Raw genomic sequence first — 22,187 nt, 5'->3', positions numbered from 1 at the left:
AGGAGCAGCCCTTTCTTCAATTTTCAAAGAAGCTTATTACAACAGGTAAAGAAAATGGTCTATCCAAATTTCTCGAAGCCAAACTCCTTTATCAGAAGCACTTACATCTCTGATCCGATTTAATGACTAAACGAGAGTTGCCTTGGGTCATCTGTCACAAACGTACAACCACACCAAATACAGATTGATTTTCTTAAATATGAAGTACCTGTATTTCCAGATGATCTGAAGCCGTGTTGCTTACCAAAAAAGTTTGTTTTACTCTTTTCTGCTTTTACGTTATAGAGCCCTGATTTAAAGCATAAAAATTTTTCTAAATAGCATTTCTAGCTAGACATGCCCATCCTTCAATTTTGTAACTTCCACAGGTAGTATACTGAGCTAGTCTTCTAGGTTGCGTTAAAACTTCGAGTTCATATGGAGAAGCTAAAACCATGCAACAAATAGTTAATAGCAATTTTCTGTAACATTAAAAAACAAGACATGTTGGTACTGGTACAACAAAAAAGCATTTCATATTTACATGTATGTTGAAGTATATAATTATATACTTTGTATGTACTGCCATTAGGAAGAATGATGATGTGATGAACAGGGGCATAGCCATAAATTTGTATTGGGGTGCTTTCAACCACTCTTTATGTATATTCGTGTATGCATTTGTATGTGTGTATGTACATATATGCAAGCAAAATTGAAAAAAAATTGAAGGGGGTGAAAGTCGAACCTTCCTCTCCACTCCTGGTTACACTCCTGGTGAAGGATATTTAACACATATAAATAGTGGTCAGGGCCTGTGAATGTGTACCACTGTAAAAACATAACAGCTTGTGCATATTCACCTCCATATTGTATACTGTTACTATTTAAACATTATTTTACCATGATTGTGCACAGCATCATTTTCAAGAATTAGTTCTCATCGATAGATTAGAATTATTATGTTACACTGACAATTAGGGTCAGGAAGCTTTTCACTTTGAAGTAACGCTAAATGTAAAAAGGTTTTAGGAAGCTGGTTTAGCACATTCTTGATTAAACAAGATATTCTCTAGCAACAGTTACACTTTATATAGCAGCAGCAAGCAAGAGTCTCATGAGCAAACTTCTTGTGATGGTCTTACTCTGTCACATTGTTGTTTGCAAATGTAATTATTCTATCAGATAGGGGCATGCTGGTGGTATATTCTTATATGGACATTATGAGATGCGTTTCATGTATTTCTTTTCCTTGTGCCACCACAGCTTGTATGAATGGGGGATTTATATGTAGTCTGAGTCTTGTTAGCGATATTTAAATGTGAAAAATCAATTTCAAACAGGTGTGGCAGTCTTTTGATGGGGGAAGTGAACCAGGAGCTGCATGGCCTCGGTTGGAGCTCCCATGCGGCTACTCCCAATCTGAGCCAGGCGCAGCTGTCTGGTGGCCAAAATGAGCTAGACCATGGCCATCTGGCTGTTGCTGCCCAGCGGGGCCGGGTCACTGCTGGTGCCACTGCTGCTGGCATGTTGCTTGCCAGGCCCAGTGGTTGCCAAGCCATCAGACACTTGCAACCGTCATCGCAAGATTCTTACTGCTCCCTGGGGCATCATCACTGATGGCAATGACAGCTACCGTAACGACTCTCATTGCGAGTGGCTCATTAGAGGTGGGTGGCTTTCAACCAATAGACATTCTTTGCTTTCACCTGTTTCTTTTCTTTTCTTGGTGTATTGTGTTTTGTTATTTCATGAGGGGACCAATAGCTGTTAATGTGTGTAGATTTTGTTTATGTGTGGAGTTTACATAGGTTTAATCTTTACATAGGCCGAAGTCAGCAAGAAACAAAAATGGCTGTTCTTCAATTTTTGTAAAGACACCTTGACACTTCTGCAAGTTGTGATTTGTTACCACACATTTTTTAGAGCTGCAAAGTTGAATGTGTCATATTTTTGGACACTTCCACCCCATAAGCTTGCATCATGTTGGTCATTTCTTTACGTGACCTGCACCTTTTATGCTGTTTTTTAGCGTAGGCATTGACAGGATATTGTCTTGAGAGGGGAAGGTGCAAACTCAAGTTGTATAGCAGCTGGGGGAAGGGACGAGTGCTTGTACAGCTTGGGCTTTGGGCAAGTGCTGGTGTGGCTTGAGGGGGGCAAGTGCCCCTTTTGCAACCCCTGCTGTTGCCAAGGGTTTCTAATGGCCCAGCTTCAATGGCTCTCTCCTTGGCTTAATAGCCAACATTACATCTATAAAAAGTAAAACTGACCTTGTTTCTCAGTCTGGGTGCTTTCAGCTGTGGTGATGTTTGAAGTCAGTTCTTAAGGGTCCCTTCGGCAGTTTTAAGGGCAAAGCTCCTTGAGGTTGAGGCTTGTCCGTCGGCGTTGCTGTGCACCGTAGCAGACGATGACGCTGATGAGGATGAAGAACAAGCATGTTCCTGACCACACATTCTCTTTCTGTCATGATGGCACAGTACATGCAAGGTACCTACTATACGTCATGACTAGAGTACAGATTTAGGAAAACTCCTATTTGGTTACTTGCATTCCTATTGTGCCACTTTGATATATGAGCATGTATTGGAAGTTAAGGAGTGCTTTTATAGTGCCTCTAAATGTCTATTTACCGTGTTTATGCCTAAATTTTATGAATGGCTATTTTCAAAATTGGTGCCTATATTGGATCATACTGATGGAGTGACTGGAACATGAGGATAAGCCCAGTGAAAGAGAATGATGGAGACAGTGTTGGGTTGGATTGTGTTCGCGTTAGTTGTTCTTGTGCATTTCATTTGGTGGCAGCAGTGACAACTGTAACCCATGTTTACTCGGAGCAAGGCTGGCGCGACAACAGCAACAGTCGGCAGTTCACAGATGCACCTTATGGGAGACGACACATTGTCAACGGCCCGGTAACCTGCTGTTCTGACTACGCAGCAAAACTCTGCAAAGGCTGCGGGGTCCTCTGTCTTTTCTGTCGGAGTGCAGCTTCTTTTGTCAGAGTTTGATGTCCAGGGTATGCCAAGTCACCCTCTACAGTCAGTCACTCGTGCCACTCTACCTATACCAGATTGCCTACAAGCCCTTAGTTCACGAGTTGAGGCTGACAGAAGAGGCCTCATGGAAGATTTTGAAACTTGCTTCGCTACCCGTCTACTCTTTCTTGAGATCACTCTTGCCCAACATGCCCTGACGGCAGATGTTGTCGCCGACCTAGCTGGGAGGCTCTCTATCATATGTTTATGGTGCGGGCTAAGGATTTGTTTTTCTTACCTCACAACAAAGATGTCATTGAGGTGCAGTCTGGCCATCAGCAAAGCGAGTCTACCTCGGTTAAATGAAATGTTCCCATCCCAGCTTAGCCTCTGTTTTTTAGAGCACAACTTCCACTGCCTACCTTCGATGGCACCACGTCGTGGACAGCAGTTTTTGTGCACTTCAAGTCCGTCGCTTCTCTAAACGGCTGAACAGTTCAAAATAAAGCCCAGGTGATCGTAATGCAGCTCCGTGCCGCCACGGCTGAATGCCTTGAGTACATCCCTCAAGTCGTCCGCTCTAACTATGAAGCTCTGGTGTCTGTGCTGGAAACCAGATTTGGCGGTAGTCATCTTCTTCAGATCTACCTCACACAACTGAAACATGTCTGGCAAGGTCGACACAACCTTCAAGAACTCGCTGCTCTGATCACGTTGATAGCTTGTACCAGAACGCTTTGTCGGGTTTCCTTCTGCAACCATGAACCTTATTGCTGCTAATGCATTTGTTGACGCCATCAATAACAGAAATAACGTCTAGCGCTTCGTTCGCCTCGCTCATCTTATTGATATATGATCAGCCCTAGCCGTCGCTCTTGAGGCGGAAATACAAGAACGCTTGCAAGCAACTGAAGATCCATACCGGAGGCCAGCCTACACGGATGCACTTTCCAGGACCCTTCATTCTGCTCCTGCTAGGCTCCATGACATTTCAGCGGTGCTCCAGTACAACCACTGCAACGATGCTGGGCATTTTGCTCGGAGCTGCCCTCAATTGACCGAGTCGCTGACCAACTCGGCTCCTCCTATGCAGGAGGAAAGGAAAAGATGCCATTTCTTCAACATGAAATCGAAGCATGTCTAAGTGTATGAAGGGAAATGGTAAGAGGTGAATGAAGGTGGGAAGAAAGGGGAAGAATAGGAGAGTGGCATCCGTGGCAGAGAATGTGACAGGTGGCGTTTACAGCCACTTCTTCAGTCCTGTGTTCCCAAGGAATTGAAGCGCCTCCTTGAAGACTTCAATTTCCAACAGCCGTAGCTTACTAGAACTTCTGGGACACAATACCACCAATCTGCCTCCTTTATCATTACCAGCTCCTCCAAGGGACACACTTCCACATATTGACGTTAGACCAATACCAAAATACATACACATTGAAAGAGATGTTGCAAGGTGCTAATCGCTCTGTTCCCGACAGCTTCAAAGTGGTTCATATCATACCACGCAGACGCCAGCTTTTGAGCCGGCAAATCCGTCACAACAACAATGGACCCAAGTGGTAAAAAATCGTGAAACCCTATCACGAAGTTCCTTCCGTAGCTACAGCAGAAATACTCACCAAACGCAAGCCATCACACAGCATGAGCACACCTTTCAATAAATCATGGTTAGGACATACCCACAGGCAGCCTTATGGGCCTTCCTCCCGAACCAACTCCCTCCAAACGTACTGGCTGAGCTCACTACTCATGGATATCATAATCGCAGTATATTAGTTCACCTGGAGTGAACGCCAAGTCACTCTTCTTCGTTGAGCAACTCCCAAACCCATGCTGAGGCCTCAATACTTTGGTGTTCACATACTTCCCAGGGTTGGCCTGAAATTTATCTGCCAACAGTGAACCGTGTAGAATGCCATAAGAAACGAAGGACCCACCTGAAATCTCTCCGAATAAGTTGAAGAGAGCTTTCGAAATCACCTGAAGCTTTTTCTAGAAAAGAAACCACACTCTTAAAGCAAGCACAAACACACTCCTACTAAATGACCTTACACTGCACAAAATACAACAAGCCCCGAATACACCTCATTGCCAAATGTGCTGTTCCGAGCCCAGTCTATCCCACACATACTGCCACTGCCCCAGAGCCAATATGCCACTGCACCAATCACTCTGCTCTAACATACATAGGAAGCCTGTGTTGCGAATCTGGGCGAAACAACCTCCTTGTGGACAATTCTGTTTAACCATATAGGTACTAACCATCTTAGGGGAGGACAGTGAAGTCTCACCCTAGAGCTCAGACCTGGACTTTCATTTCTATAACATGATAATCATGATATGCACGTCATGTAAAACATTACTACATGCTACGCTGCATTACTACATTACTCATGCTCGCGGCCTTTTCGCTAGCTCCACATATACTAAATTTGGTATTACGTGATGTGAATGGATGACGAGCACAAATGCCAGGCAAAAACATGATAATCATGACATGGAAGTTATGCACGACATAATTTAAGTTCGCTTTGTAATTCTGTGCTGATTTTAAAGTGACATATCTACCTTCCCCATTCATGCTTTGGATATCATCGATTCCCACTGTACGTAGGATCTGCCTTTTTCTTTTTCTCCCAGGGACCCTTGGGTGTTTGTTTGGGGTGGTGGAGGCAGAAAACAGGTGCCTCTGTGTAGCTAAAAAAGATAAAGATGGAGAATGAATGCAAAATCGTGGAGTGCCATCAGGGAAGTGATAGCAAAAACAACAACAACAAAAAAATTTGATGTGCTTGTGGTTATAGCTTGTTCTGTAATTTACTTAAAGGGCACTTCACTAGGTAACATGAGAAATTTTAGTTTGACACTGGAACTTGTTGCGTGCCTAATGAAGAGCTTTGTACTGCAAGAATTTTTTCAGTTCGTTCATTACGAGCCGCGAAAGCATGGTGAGCTTGAAACATTTGGCACTCACCCCGTATAGACTACGAAAGCCAAATTTCTTCACTACCCTTTTCAGTGTTGGAGCTGAATCGGAAGATCCCCAATGCAGACGTATCAACACGTCGTGAGCACGAGAGGTTACATGCACTTGAAATGCCTAAGCCTGGACGTGCAAGCAAGTGGTGTTATGTCGTTTCGGCGTTCTTTGTAGTGTATACTGCCTGTTTCTGCAGGATTAATTTCTATGAGCACATGTTTGGAGAGGCTGGCATGAGTCATGCATCCTTACCATGATACACAGTGTTTCACCTCTAAAAACTTTTGCAAGGAACGACGCACTGAAAACACGACAAGCGATGTTGTGGCTGGCACTGGCACAACAGGAGCATGGCGAGGACACGAACGCAAACGAAATGGAGGCAGTTTAGTTTCACATTTTTCGATTCGAAGTAAAAAAAAAAAAAAGAAGAACGCGTCAGATTCTGTTTATGTATTTTAGTATTTCTATCAACTTTCATTCTTCTATTCAAGCAACAGATTGTATAAATTATACATGCCACCTGGAATCATTCTCGCAGTGTCACGTATGACTATGACATACGCAGGATCATTCCAGGTTATACGTCATTTCCTCCATGCTGTTGTGTGCACCCGTAAGATGAAGGACAATCGGCGGTCCGCATGGCATTTCACCTCTTTTCAGGGTGCGTTACACTTTCCAGCTCGAAATGGTCAAGGCCAGTGCGGGGCCCTTCAAGGTGTTTCCAGACAGAGGAGAAATTGACCCTGCACAATTAAACATGCCCAATGCGAGGCTAAAAGAACCTTCTGGCCTTTTAGTGGTCTGACTATTTGCTCCTGTGCTGCACTTCCCACCCATGCCAGAAAGAAAAAGACCCAGGGGTGTGTTTATTTGATGGTGTACACTTATGTTGGACAATAAAATGAGAGGTCGTGTTCTGCAAACCGCCTATAAAAAAGGAAAATTGCATGGCTCTGTTAATTGGCACCTTTGGGCCATCATCAACTAAAGCATTTTTTTTTGTGTTCCGGTCTTAGACACAGGTCACGCACGTCTTTCTTTGAAAATACAAGTTTTTGTATATTTTATTGTGCCTATATGATTTTGGGTGCCTAAAACAGTGCCTTGCCTGCCAGTTTTTTTGTATAAAACACGATTTTTAGTGCCTAAGAATCTGGCCTCTAGTCATGACGATGACAATGACGCTCATGACGATGAAGAACAAGCGCGTTCCAGACCACACATTATCTTCCTGCCTTCATGGCACAGCACATACAAGGTACTCACTATACGCCATGACGATCATGATAATGTTGATGATCACAAACAACAACTGGCTTGTGCAGTAGATGACGTTTCGATATGCTCTATGATGCATTTCGTATGACTGGAAACAACCAACAACTACCAGGGGAACGTGTCCAGACCTCATATAAACGAAGAGAAGTGGTTTGCATTCTATGAATAGATGAATTCCCGTCATCCAAAGATGCAATAAATAAAAAAAGTTATTGAGAAAATGTGATAAGCTTGGCATGGATTCCTCTGCAATTTCTGATAGGTGGAAAAAAGTACTCAGACAAAGCTTTAGCATTTTCGGCATCTTGGTAGCGAGTTACACGATCTTGTGAGAACAAGAGTCTTAGACAGTCATCATCATCATCAGCCTGACTACGTCCACTGCAGGACAAAGGCCTCTCCCATGTTCCGCCAGTTAACCCGATCCCTTAGACAGTAGCATTTGCACAAAACTTGTATGTTGTAGGAGTGTATCCCAGCAGACAAGTTAGGAAACCATGGTATTTTTCATTGTGCCTCGTTTTCCTGCTAATCATTATTTTCAGCCTTAATTGATAGTTGTTTGCAATTTATTTCTTGTGCCCTAATTGAGTGTTTTTCTCTGTTACAGCTAACTCCAGCAAGCTGTACATCACATTGCGTTTTCTTGAAATGGCTACGGAATGTGCCTATGATCATGTGTTTGTCTATGATGGCGACTCCTATACCAGCCCATTGTTAGGAACCTTCAGTGGTGAGTCCATCCCACCACCTGTGACAGCAACATCAGGATCTGTAAGTATTTCGATCTATGTGAACCGCTGTAGCAGAAATTTATATTTCGTCCTTTATTTGCGGACCATCCGTCTTCTTTTATACCATTTGTTATTTAGCATACATTTTTGCATATGAGTTCTGTTTTTAAAGCTATTAGAAATGGACATATGAGTGGCTGTAATTCATTGAACCGTGGATGATAGATTTTTGGAATGTTTCTCACTCAGTGAACTACTGACGCAGATCACTGTAGTGCAAACCAACAAAGCGGCATTTATTTGCATGTTTTACCTAGCAAGCCCACCAGCCAAATTACTATACAAATCACAGCATTCCAGTTGTATTTTCGTAGTGAGCCTGCTAGCTGAACGATACAACCAATAGCATGCCACTGTGACATAACTAATGCAACACGAAGTGGAATCGATGATGTTCGTATTTCCATGGGAGGGAGCCCATGAGGACAATCCATGGAGCTCCTCATCGTGTGCTCAAGAGTCAATCACCTGTGACTAGCGACCAAGAGAGAAAGTGTCCTTCCCCATGGTTGCGTGCATCCTTGCCGCTAGGTGGGGCCACTTTGGGAACACAGTGCCATCTCTTGTAGAGCGGGACTATGCCAACATTAGATGGGTCAGTGCCCCACGGTGAAGCCAGCCCACAGGTCACGTGGGCACTTTGCGGTGCAAAAGTTATGAGGGGTTGCGAACAACTCCACAGAGTATCTAAACCACTCATCAAACCTTGTACAATAGCGTGCTATTTATTCAAACACTGGGGTGTCTACTTGGACATTCAGGATCACCATTACCCTTCTTGCTCCATAGTGTAATTAGCACCCTTTAGCACTGACTAAAAAGCCCCCAATAAAGATTTTATTTGCTTAGCTTGCCTGTTCCTCACTTGTTAAAAATGCCTTCAAAAAGACAAGTTTGCTTAGCAATCCTTTCTTTCTGTGAACCTATGCAGTATTAAGTAAAGAACAGTTGCACAGAATTTCACCATCATTTATGTTATGTTTTGATGTTATGCACAGTTGGCCTGATGTACAGAGGGGTCCACTGGTAAAGGGAACACCGTAGTGCATGTCCCCTGCTCGTAGTTTCACGCAGAAGCAGTGAGCGCTGTCAGCGGCCCTCGTTTGTTTCCTGCTACAGTAGTGGCCGTGTTTCAGCTCATTGCGAAGCGAGCCGACCCTGGGCTTTGAAATTTGTCCGCAGATTGCATGGCCACACTTAGATGGAAAGCTGTGGGAAAGTTGAAAGGAAATTACATTACGTAAAATACTGCCTTGTTTATATTTTTGGCGGTTAAGGTAACATATCTTCTTTACTGATATCTCAGAGCTATATTAAAGAATACTTTTTCTTGTGGAGCGTGTATTTCATGTGCACTAAGGCAGATTCGAGCTGCTGCGGTGTGTAAGCTGAGCAAAACATTTACAAGTGCCTTTAACTAGCATGGCCAAAAAGCTATCTCGATGTGGGCAATTCTTTAACGAGGTAGCGAACAAAAGATAGCCATCTGGCTGATGTGTGAGGTGACATTTATCGCATTATGCGGTTGAACCCCGCTACAACGAAATTGACGGGTTGGGAAAAAAATTTCGTTGAAGCGGAAATTTTGTTGTAGTGAAATAAAACAATATAGCTGATCTTAGCTAGCAAAACAAAGAAATATTTTGTATTCTCAAAATTCAAAAAGTGTCCGCTGCTTCTTATTCTTTTCCAGCAGCGTCACGACGTGATTCTCACCCATGCATAGCGAGGTCATGGTGGAAAGCATGCTGAAACAACACCTACAACTGCTTTCGTGAACGAACCAGACAGTTGAATCAACACGTTGACACCAGCAGCTGTCCGCCGTCAAAGTGTATTCAACAATGCCGACATTGAGGCAGGGTATCGTAGAGTGGTGACTTTTGCCTTATTCTATGCCATTCTTATCATCCACCACTCGTGGCTAGTCGATATTATTAATACAGAAACTGCCGCTCTGATTCGTTACCACAATCACCAAACGCAAATGAAATGATACACATTGGCATCGAAAAAGACATTGTTCCGCACAGCTGCGTAAAAAAAAACAAACACAAACTGAGCGAGTGAGCTTCAGCTTCAGATCGTCTGCGGCTCAAAAGCAAGCCAGTGGCAAAAACAGGGCAGTCTCATTGCCGTCGGCCATGCTTGCTGAACAGTGGCGGTTTATGGTGGTGCCAGCACGTGTTTTAGACTTCGCAGACATATTTTCAGGTTCTGAAAATGCATCAAAATGTTAAAAATTGTGTTTTCTGTTTAGCCATAAATATCTGAACCTGGAATTGCATCGTGAAATTTCGTTGAAGCGGGACGGCAGAAGAAAAAGTGTTCATTGTGGTGACAATATTTATGCATTGACTCGTATGGACAGCTGACAGGGAAGTGAATTTTTCATTGTAGCAGAAATTTCGTTGAAGCGGCGTTCGTTGTAGCGAGGTTTGACTGTAGATCATGCACATCATTTTTTTTCTAGCTCAAAGGAAAGCGACTACTTTTTAAGATTTTGTGCCTTCGGCCTCTTTGCAACGCGTTGAAGCACGGCTGCAACTGTAGCAGACAACAAACGAGCACAGCCCACAGTGCTCACTGCTCCTGCGCGACACTAGTTTTCGCAGCCGGCCGGCGGCGACACCGAGCAGATGACACGCGCTCCGGTGTTCCCTTTAACAGTGGACCCCTGCGTACATCTTTTAATCGTTTTTGATTTCCATCTATTTCCAAGTGTATGTCCATGTGCTGCTACTTTGTATCCTGCTTGGGCTTTAAGTTTCCAGTGTCGATAAACATTTTTTTAGTAGACCATTTTTTTGCTTTTTTCTGCAGATGCTGATTCTTCTCTACAGTGACACCAACTATGTCCTCAAGGGGTTTGTGGCTGAGTACTCCATCACACAGTGTCCATCCAACTGTAGTGGCCATGGCAGTTGTGGTCGTGACTCATGCGTGTGTGACCTTGCGTGGGCAGGCCCTGACTGTGGTACACCTGTCTGCCCTAGCTCCTGCCATGTTGAACAAGGCCAGGGCAACTGCAGCTTTCCTTGTGCCACAACAAGCTCACCAGGATTAGCTGAGACTCCGCACTGCTGCCGCTGTTCCCATGGTTTTGCTGGAATTTCTTGCAGCTTGCCTGAAAACCCGAATGATTCTGCTGCTGGTTGGCACCTTCTCTCGAGGGGCAGCGTCCCATTTGCTGCCCGTGCAGGACATGCAGGTGTCTATTTGCCTTTCACGGATCAGCTCTTTGTATTTGGGGGCCGGGCGTTTGGACGTGTACTGGGAGACTTTCTCGTGTACAACTTCAACGAAAGTGCATGGCATGATCTGACTGTCGTGAAGCCACGACCTGCTGCCCGCTGGGGTCACGCCATGGCTCCTTATGCCCACACTATTGCTCTTCATGGTGGTGAGCTTGCAAATGGAAGCCTTTCATCCGAGTTGTGGCTCTATAATGTTGCCAAAAGGGAGTGGACACTTGAGTTGCCTTCGCCTGCTGGTCACTACCCACCGGCTGTTGCATTGCACACGTTGACTCCTGGCGACGGAAACCACCTGTATGTCTTTGGTGGTAGGACATCAGGGGGTGTGTTCTCGGACGCGCTTTATCGAGTGAATCCACGAAATGGTACCCAGTGGGAGCGTGTAAGTTATGTAGGTTCTGTGCCTCCTTCAGTTGGCCATGCTGCAGTGTTTCATACAGAGTCACGTTCTCTGCTGGTGCATGGTGGTGTGGTGGTGGACTATGCACGCTTCAGCAAGCTGAGCTCAGCATTGTGGGCATTTCATGTGGATGCCAACCGATGGACACGCCTTCAACGAACCCCTCATGGTGGAGAGGCACCCACAGAGCGGGCATTTCATGCAGCGGCCCTAGTAGGGGGTTATATGGTCCTCTTCGGGGGTTATATGCACAAGCATTCATTTGTGGAAAAGTGCTTCGATGATGGCATCTACTTGTACCACTTACGCTGCCACAAGTGGGTCTCGTTCAAGCTCGTTGCAGGGGACCTGCTGGGTAAGTCTGTAGACCGTTTCCCAATTGGGGGTCCGCTTATATATTTTCTTCCTGAATCTTTATTTTATACTAACAACCAAGCGAAAAGGGGCAGCCATTAAGTTACAGTGTAGCAAGCAAAATTTTTTCTTTTAACAGCCACAAAAATAGTTATTTGCACAAATTGACTCATAAGTGGACATGGATGCATATCCAGACATGCAGTGTGCCCATGATTAGTGTTGTGCTGTGCTTCCAGCAGATTTTAGAAAATGTCCGTGATTGGTGAAAGTTCTGCATATCATCCAGAATATATCTTTTCTTGACTATTACATAGCAGAACAGGATTAAGGATTGGGGTTGCTTTGACAAAGTGGAGGGGTCAGGCCATATCACTTAAATCCAAACAGACTGATTTCATTTTTTCACAGTGAGCTGTATTCTTACCGAGACAGATTGATTGTTTGAAAACTTGCAAACTTAGAGCATGGCATTTCATTATTGTAACGGAATAGTTTGCTTGAGTGATATTGTTATGTGACATTTGTATAAGCAAAGAAAAAAAAGAATTCTGCAAATATACATAAAAAATAATAATAAAAGACTATAATGACTGCAGGGGTGCAACAGCCGCACCAATTGTGCCAATTCGATACAATTCCTCATTTGTGCGCCGAGCTGTGCCAAAACCATGAAATTTGCTGAAATTGCACTACGCTGTGCCAAAATGCCCAACCAGCCACCAAGTTTTTTCAGTCGCCCTAATTTGAGCGAGAAATTGAGGCCACTTTGGCCACCTGTAGTTTGCATCATCAATCAGTCCTAGCCGGCAGACTTTAGCCTCAAACCGTGGTGTAAGATAGTTGCTCATTAGGCCAAGACACTCGTGAAATGCGATTGACCAGATGAAGTAACAACGCCGCACGCCTGTCAGTCTGCTGCTGATCGCAGCGGGTATCTACCGGCGGGACGACTCAGCTTTAAGACAAAAATGTGTGGCCGTAGCCAACAACACTTAACGGGAAATATGAATTTTTTAGTCCGCAAACGCAGCCATGGCATGTTAGGAACCATTAGAAACTAAAGCTGGAAGCGTATAAACTTGCAGTATGTCAAATTTGTATGCTTCCAGCTTTAATTCATGCCAAGACCACGTTAGTTGCCATAGCAACGCCACATGCGATAGCTATCTTGCCGTCGCCAGGTCAACAGGCATGTGCCGTTGTTACTTTATCTAGTCAAACGCGCCTTTCAAGCGAGCCTAGAAGTTGTGCCCTAAGCCTAACCCCTTCATGAAAAAAAAAAAGGCAGGGGTGGGGAGGGCTAGTGGTTTGAAAATGGTTTGGTCTTGTTCTAACCTGTGCAGAAACACCGCTTAAGCCACCTTCGCCGCAGTACATGGGTGGCCTGCATAAAATCGATTCAAGATTTCAAAGGTGCTTCTAGCAGAGTAGTCTCTAGAGACAGCAGTTTGTTCAATTAATGATGCGTGTGTACACCACATAATTGTGAGTACTAATATGATTGCTGACGTCTAAAAAGGTTACTGCAAAATGACTTAGAGTACTGTATGACATTTCTGCAACCGTAAAAAAATCAAACAAAACTGTGCGGCAGCTTTCTTTTTTTTTTTTCCAGTTTTATGAATCTCATGGTCACCATTTTGGGAGATCCACATTTCAATCCTCAGACTCTGTCAAACAATTTGACAGCCATGGTGAATTCTATTGTGGACCTCATCATTGTTTGCTGAGGGTGATTAAAAAAAATACTACATTTGTGTAAATAGTAGTGCTCATATTCAATCTGCAAGATTTAGATATGTTGAATTACTTATACATATATTAACGCAATAGCGTTAGAGAGCTAGTATCGCAGAAATTTCGCCGTCGGCGTCGGCATCGTTGGTTGTGAGCGAAAAATTGTCCATGAGTGAAAAATTCAAAAAGAAGCCAATAAAATAAAGTGTAAAATTTTTGGTCCTATTTAAGATTGAACCCGGGCCATTAGCTTGGCAAGCAGGTGTCCTACCACAAAGCCACAATGTTACTTGCAGCTACATAGGTAAAAAACACTACATAAATGCCATGCAGTGAAAGGAGTCTTCTTAACACATTTTGTTCAACGGGTGTCACAACCAAAACAAGTCCATTTGGCGATTTGTAGGCGCATTTGAGAGGCCATCAAACTACGTCGAAAAAGGACGGGATAGTTGAGCCATCGCCAGCAAAAACACACAGGAACTTTCTAACAGCTTTAAAAATGGTCAACTATGTCCATCTAGCAGAAAACATATCACGCCTTTTCAGAGGCGCTGATCAAGCAAACAGCAAATGCTAGATAATGTGCTATCACCTGTGAAGCATTGTAAGACTCTTTATGGCCATCCGAGATGGCAAGTCGGCGGCGTGCATCTTGGAGGCCATGCAACTTTCGCTTTTGATCAAAAACCTGTATGTACTATTTGCGCGCAGGCGTGTGTGACTGTGTATCATTTGTGAGACATTGTAAAAAACGTGTCTCGACTACAGCAGAGCGCAAAGCGGCCACACTGCACAGTCACTGCATTACTATAGATACATCGCACTTGCATGTGCGTGCGATTGTGTGTGTGTAACAAAACATATTAATAAGTATGCACTTAGAAGTTGAAGGGTGCACTAGGGGCCAGATTTTGCTATCTCGTTCAACTCTTAAAGGCCAAGCTTAAGGGTCCCCGAATTTTTTTTCTAACTCTAAGCTTTCTTTCCTAAACTGCTTTTAATTCGGTATTCATAATAAAAATTGAATGTTTTTTTCTCCTATAACTTGCTCCAAACTTGGATTTAAGTGCTCCAAAAGTAACATTTTGCTTCTCCAAAAATTGCTCCAAATTATATTTTGGCTGTTGCAACCCTATGATTGCTTTCTTCTGAGACAAGCAGTAAATGACTGCATTATTTCTTCATTGTGCCAATTTTTATCTATGCAAGCTTAAAACAATAAGTTTACCTTACTAGTGCTCTAAGTTTCTTCACAACTATCGTTTTCATTTTACAATACTTAAAGGTCATGGCCACAGTGATCGGTGTCCTGGTGTGTACTCTCATGTGATGGCTCTCCGTCGTGGTCACACACTTCTCGTATTGGGAGGTTATAGAGGGGTCATGTCCTCTGACCTCTGGGCTTTTTTACTGCCAACAACCATTACACATGCTTACTCAGATTCAGCCTCTGGAGCCTGTATTCGGTGAGTGACTACTTTTTCTTTTTTAAGGCCTCACCACAGTGTGCTATGTTGATATTGTCTTTCATGCCTGTTATCGTGTGTGATAATGCAAAGAAAGCTTTTATACTTTTGGCAGTTGTCCCCCATAAAAAAAAAAAAAAAACATTTTCTTTACAATCTTTTTTCTTGCTTATGACAGCAGGAGTAACTACAGTAGACAAGATTAGCTGATATATGTGTTTAATGATGGCCTAACTTTATTACTGTAGTCTAAGCTATAACTTTTAACCATTCAAAGCACAATCTGCATACATGTTGAGTCACAATGCGGTACATTATAGTGGTCAACAATCGTATGGGTGTGCACTGCACCGTAAAGGAGCTCTATAATTATAAACTTCTGGCTAGTGATATGTTTGCTCTGTGTAAGTTAGGACAGTGGTTTAAGATTTAGGCTCTAGGAGGGGGGGAGAGGCACTTCATGGCTAGCTTGGAGCATCTATCTGTTGGCAGAGTGACACAACTTCAATACAGACAATGATTGAACTCTTATTACTGTAGTAAATTGTGCACGAAATGCCACCTTTTCCCCCTCCTCAGTGATATTGTTACGTGAGTAACGAGACAAAGTATTGCGAATATATTCGAAAAATATATTTGCAAGAGCGGTTGCAGCACTGGCCAGTCTGGCTCCGAGCTCGAGCAGCCAGCGAGCCTCATCTTCTTCGTCGGGCGCACACGCGCATTCGCACTATGGTTTGTGGCAGCCTACAGGTAGCATATAACCCCCGTCGGCAAAGGCGCCGTCTCGGCGCATCTAGATGTCAAGATCATTGGGCGAGTGGTACTGCTTCAGGCGTGCGACGTGTACGATGTCGCTGGCCCTAGGGGTGGATGAAGACGGCGAGGCAGCAGGAGTGATTTCATAAGTGACGGGAGTCACCTCACGAAGCACTCTGTAGGGCCCTGTGTACCGAGAGAGCAGCTTGTCAGACAGGCCAACGTGCCTGGTCGGAGACCACAGCAGAACCAACGAACCGGGCGAAAAGTGCACATCGCGGTGTCGTTGGTCGTACCGACGCCGTTGGTTTGCTTGGGAGGTCAGAAGGCGAGCACGAGCGGTTTCGCGTGCGTGGGCGGCCCGGCTGATGGCGTCCAGAGCATATTGTGAAGTTGGAGCTGCTGGTAACGGAATCGTCGTATCGAGGGGTAATGTGGGTTCGCGGCCGAACAGCAAGAAAAAAGGGGAGTAACCAGCCGTGTCGTGGCGCGAAGAATTGTAGGCAAATGTCACGTATGGTAAAGCGATGTCCCAGTCAGAGTGATCTGAGGAAACGTACTTTGCAAGCATGTCAGTTAGGGTTCGGTTCAGGCGTTCTGTGAGGCCATTTGTTTGCGGATGGTACGACGTAGTGAGCTTGTGGCGTGTTGCACAAGAGCGTAGAATGTCCGCTATGACTTTCGATAGAAATGTGCGGCCTCGGTCCGTGAGCAGCTGGCGTGGAGCACCATGTTGCAAGATCACGTCGTGTAGAAGAAAATCGGCGACGTCAGTGGCGCAACTTGTTGGAAGGGCGCGTGTGATTGCGTAGCGTGTGGCGTAGTCTGTGGCCACAGCTATCCACCTGTTGCCAGCAGAAGACAGAGGAAAAGGGCCGAGTAAGTCCAAGCCGACGCGAAAGAAAGGTTCAGTAGAAATATCGAGTGGTTGAAGGCGCCCAGCCGGAAGCGTCGATGGTGTTTTGCGGCGCTGACATTCCTCACACGCCGCGACGTATCTTCTGACGGACCGTGCCAGACCTGGCCAATAGAAGCGACGGCGAATCCGGTCGTATGTGCGGGACACACCCAGGTGACCGGCAGTAGGAACGTCATGAAGTTCGTGGAGTACAGCCAAGCGGAGGTGTTTGGGTATGGCAAGCAGCAGAGATGGGCCGTCTGGATGGAAGTTATGCCGGTATAATGTGCCATTCTGGAGTACGAACGAGCGATAGGATCGGTTCGATGGGGAGGAGTCGAGGCGCTCAATGATAGCTCGTAGGGCTGCATCACGGCGTTGCTCGTCGGCTATGTGGTTCAGTTGAGAAACGGAGCACACGCAGGCGTCGTTGTCAGGTATGGTGGCCGATGGGTCAACTGGATAGCGAGAAAGGCAATCGGCGTCCTGGTGCAGGCGTCCAGACTTGTATATCACAGAAAAGGTGTATTCTTGCAGTCGCAGAGCCCAGCGACCAAGTCGACCTGTAGGATCTCTTAAGGATGAAAGCCAGCAGAGCGCGTGGTGGTCGGTGACGACGGAAAAGTGAGTGCCATATAAATATGGACGGAATTTTGAGACCGCCCAGACAAGAGCAAGGCATTCTCGCTCTGTGATCGAATAGTTACGCTCTGCAGGTGTAAGGAGGCGGCTAGCATACGCGATAACGCGGTCGTGTCCCTGTTGGCATTGGGCGAGAACGGCTCCGATACCGTGACCACTGGCATCAGTTCGGACCTCAGTTCGGGCAGATGGGTCAAAGTGGGCGAGGATAGGGGGCGTCGTCAAAAGTGTTATGAGGTGAGAGAAGGCGGCAGCTTGAGTGGACCCCCACGAAAATGGAACGCCTTTCTTCAAAAGATCGGTAAGTGGTTGGGCGATTGCCGCAAAATCTTTCACGAACCGCCTAAAGTAGGAGCAAAGTCCCACAAAGCTCCGGACATCTTTGGCGGATTGGGGTACTGGGAAATTCGTGACGGCACGAATTTTCTCAGGGTCCGGTCTCACACCAGAAGCATCGACAAGGTGGCCCAGCACGGTAATCTGTCGGCGGCCGAAGTGACACTTCGAGGAGTTCAACTGGAGGCCAGCTTTGCGGAAGACGTCGAGAATGGCCGACAGACGCTCAAGGTGGGTCTCAAACGTAGGTGCAAATACGAGGACGTCGTCTAGGTAACACAGGCATGTTGACCATTTGAACCCGTGTAGCAGAGAGTCCATCATACGTTCGAACGTGGCGGGGGCATTGCATAGGCCGAAGGGCATAACCTTGAATTGGTATAGGCCATCTGGAGTGATGAAGGCGGTCTTTTCTTGGTCTTTCTCGTCTACGGCAATCTGCCAATAACCAGAACGAAGGTCGATGGATGAAAAGTAGCGTGCGCCGTGGAGACAATCGAGGGCGTCATCAATACGTGGTAAAGGATACACGTCCTTTTTGGTGATTCGATTTAGATGCCGGTAATCGATGCAAAAACGCCATGTGTTGTCCTTCTTTTTAACCAGGACGACGGGTGACGCCCATGGGCTTGATGAGGGCTCAATAATGCCTTTAGTTAACATCTTATTCACTTCAGCTTGAATAATCTGGCGCTCCGACGCGGACACGCGATACGGTCGACGGTGAATGGGAGCAGTATCACCGGTGTTGATGCGGTGCTTTACAAGAGAAGTTTGGCCGAGTGGGCGGTCGTCAAGGTCGAAGATGTCACGGTAGGAAGCTAGAAGGCGTGCGAGAGCGGCTGATTGCGCTGGGGGAAGGTCAGGGTCGATCATGGGACGTATTGACATGTCGAGGCATGTGGCATCGAGTGGGCGACAAGGAAAATTGGGGCATGCGTCGGCTGCGAAAGTGGTGACGTGATCATCGGCTAAGGACCGCAACGTGGCAATTAGGATGCCTTCAGGGAGGACTTGCTTTGTGAAGCCGAAATTTATGACGGGTAGACGGGTCCGGTTGGAGGCTACAGTTACGATGCAGTGAGGGACGGTGACGTCACGTGCCAGTAGGACATCAGGAATCGGCGTGACGATGTAATTCCCATCCAATACGGGTGAGGTCGTGGCGAATTCGGTGAATGTGAGGGCTTTAGGCGGTAAGCGGAGGAAGTCTGTGGCAGAAAGGCCGTGTTGAGGTTCAGGGTGAATATCCGGCTGAAGAGGAAGGTCTAAGCAAAGAGTACCAGCGGAACAGTCGATCAGAGCAGAATGGGTCGACAGGAAGTCCATCCCTAAGATGAGGTCATGAGGACAGTTCTGGAGCACCGTGAATAGAACAGGGATGTAACGGTCGGCGATGCGTATGCGAGCCGTACACATGCCAATGACAGGAACAGTGCCGCCATCGGCCACACGTACAGCTTCGGTAGCAGGGGGCGTGAGTACTTTTCTTAAGCGGCGACAAAGATGAACGCTGATTATGGATACATGAGCGCCAGTATCGACTAGTGCCGACAGAGAAATACCGTCCACGTGTACATCGACAAGATTTTTGTTCGTATGAAGCGTCAATGGAGGGTTTGGTTCAGACAGGGATGATGCAGCACTACCTCCAGGGGCTGCACTGTCTAGTTTTCCGTCGGGTACGATGAAAAGTTAGGCGGCGAGTGATGGCGGCGTGGCTGGGGCGACGGGGAACGACGGCGTTGAGGGGACGGAGAACGAGCAGGAAGGCGGCTGTTAGACGTGTCGAAAGCAGGGGCGGTACGGCTGGACGAATACCGGCGAAGATCTTCATATGGGCTATAAGGTGCGAAAAACTGGCTCCTATGTGGCGGCGTCCAGGAGGCACGGCAGTAGCGGGAGACATGTCCAACGCGGTGGCACCGGAAGCAGATCGGTTTGTCGTCAGGAGTTCGCCATTCCGCCGGGTTGCGAGATCGTGGAGCAACAAATGGGTCACGTCGAGGTGCATTAATGGGAATTGGTCTGGAGGAGGGGCAAGAGATGGGGCAAGCATCAGGGAACCCGCGGTTGGCGAATTCTTGTCGTACGACCGCCTGAATAACGGAGATCGCGGGGGTTGTCGGTATCGTATGTTCGAAAGAAGTGGGCTGAAGCGGCGCTGGACTTGCTGCTTCAAGTTCCCGTCGAACGATACGCGTTACACTCTGCTCAAAGGGCGGTGTGACGGTAGAATCGGAGCAGGTGGACGTAGCCGCCGTGTTTGGCAACCGAGAAAAAGGAGGGCGCACCCGACGGCTTTTTGCTGTTTCGAAACGGCGGCATTCTTGAATTACACGGTCGATGGTCGAGACGTTAGTGTACACCAGCAAATTGAAGGCGTCGTCCGCGATCCCCTTCAAAACGTGTCCAACCTTTTCAGCCTCAGACATCGCCTCGTCCACTTTTCGGCAAAGAGCGAGAACTTCTTGGATGTATGACACATACGATTCAGTTGGCGACTGGACACGGGTAGCCAGCTCCTGTCGTGCAGCTGCGTGGCGACCGGTCGGGTCCCCAAAGATGTCACGTAGCTTCTCCTTGAACGTGTCCCAGCTGGTGAGTTCGGACTCATTTGTCTCGTACCAGACACGCGGGGTTCCGTCCAAGTAGAAGAGAACATTAGCGAGCATCATGGTAGGGTCCCAACGGTGAGTTTGACTGACCCGTTCATAAAGGCGAAGCCATTTGTCGACGTCGAGGCCAGGTTGCGCAGAAAATGTCCCGGGATCACGTGGTGTTTGGACGGCGACAAAGGTTGTCGGAGAAGCCGCAGATGATGAAGCGGACGCGTTGTCACTGGAAGCCATGGCGGGAAGCTGGAGGATGCGGCCACTGCGGAGCTGCGTGGTGAGGACGGGGATCGTTCCACCTCCACCAAATATGTTACGTGAGTAACGAGACAAAGTATTGCGAATATATTCGAAAAATATATTTGCAAGAGCGGTTGCAGCACTGGCCAGTCTGGCTCCGAGCTCGAGCAGCCAGCGAGCCTCATCTTCTTCGTCGGGCGCACACGCGCATTCGCACTATGGTTTGTGGCAGCCTACAGGTAGCAATATAATCTACTGGCACGACTCTAGCATTTCAGATTTCCTCCAAAGTGGTTGCTATTGCAACCATCTACCCACTGAAGGATTTTGTCACTGACACTAGGTTCCCACCAACTAGACATACATCAGTGCTTTGTTCTGTAACAATTAGCACAATGCTCAGTGTTTTGGCAACTTCAGCTCTATCTTTCGTCATACAATTAACTATCACCTTTTTCCTTTTCTTGTGAATTTTGAGCGAAATATAACTACAAAAGTAATGAGTCAACATGTAATGAAATCACTACCTTGAAATAATTTGCTCAATTGTTTATATAATACAGTAGAATTTATTGCTGCCTGCTACTTTGAAAACTATATAAGTTACTGATTCCATCCATATCTGCTGGCCTATCAATTTCTTTTTCTGGTACTTTTTGCCCTTTTTAAATTTATTTGCCTTTATTGCAGCCATAGATTTGAAACTGCCTGCCAGGCTAACCCTGCTTGTGCTTGGTGTGGTGGCTCTGGTGTCTGTCTGGACCGTAGAAAAGTGAAGGTATGTTTTTTGGCAAAATGTGTGAACTTTGGAATGCATATGCTGATGGGGAATTTAATTGGGAGAACAGGAGTAGAAGGATGGTGCAGTGTGGAGTGGAGGCAAAGCACTGAGAGCAGGGCCACTAGAACTGCCACTGGAACAGGGCACGCTTCCTGAGAGCAGGTGATAGGGTGACAAGTGAGGGAATAGGACACCACATAATCAAAACAATTGAAGCCACAGCATTTTCTGCAAGGGAGCAGCAAAATGCGCCTAAAATCTGTCATTCACATGTTCACCATTGTTTTAATTTGCAGTTACAAGTACGTTTGTATAACAACACATCCAGCAAATGTATCTGTGTACTCTTCCTAGCCGTCATCATCGCTACCCATACAAACAGCGCCACTACGGTGAACATCAGGGGTGTCAAACTATACATGGTAGATACCACTGCCACTGCACTTGCCGGCTGAAAAAACAATTCAAACAAATACGGACAGTGTGACATTTATAAGTTTCGTGACTCTTGTCGCACTGTGCCTACTCGGCGAGGTCACTACAAACTGCTCTTGGCTGCTCTCCGCACCGTAAATGTATTTTTTCTCTACCACTGGATGACAGTGCTTCTACTCCTGTTCGACCACTGAAACACTCTGGCTCTAAGGAGAGCACCTGCGGCGTGTGTTTGAGTGCTCC

General features: G+C 46.2%; 1 protein-coding gene across 2 annotated transcripts in view; it reads left to right on the top strand.

Annotated features, from left to right (window-relative positions):
- The window catches only part of Megf8 (multiple EGF like domains 8), a 249,501-nt gene that overhangs the window by 4,859 nt on the left and 222,455 nt on the right, over positions 1-22,187 (top strand). For both annotated transcript variants that reach the window (XM_037413740.2, XM_075879436.1), the window contains exons 2-6: positions 1,323-1,649; positions 7,835-7,998; positions 10,842-12,030; positions 15,058-15,238; positions 21,419-21,506. In XM_037413740.2, coding sequence (XP_037269637.1) covers positions 1,445-1,649; positions 7,835-7,998; positions 10,842-12,030; positions 15,058-15,238; positions 21,419-21,506 — 1,827 coding nt within the window. In that variant the 5' untranslated portion in view covers positions 1,323-1,444. The remainder of the gene's footprint in view (positions 1-1,322; positions 1,650-7,834; positions 7,999-10,841; positions 12,031-15,057; positions 15,239-21,418; positions 21,507-22,187) is intronic.

Source organism: Rhipicephalus microplus, chromosome X (genome assembly GCF_043290135.1).
Source record: "Rhipicephalus microplus isolate Deutch F79 chromosome X, USDA_Rmic, whole genome shotgun sequence".
Taxonomy (NCBI): domain Eukaryota; kingdom Metazoa; phylum Arthropoda; class Arachnida; order Ixodida; family Ixodidae; genus Rhipicephalus; species Rhipicephalus microplus.
This window is presented reverse-complemented; position numbering and strand designations above follow the sequence as displayed.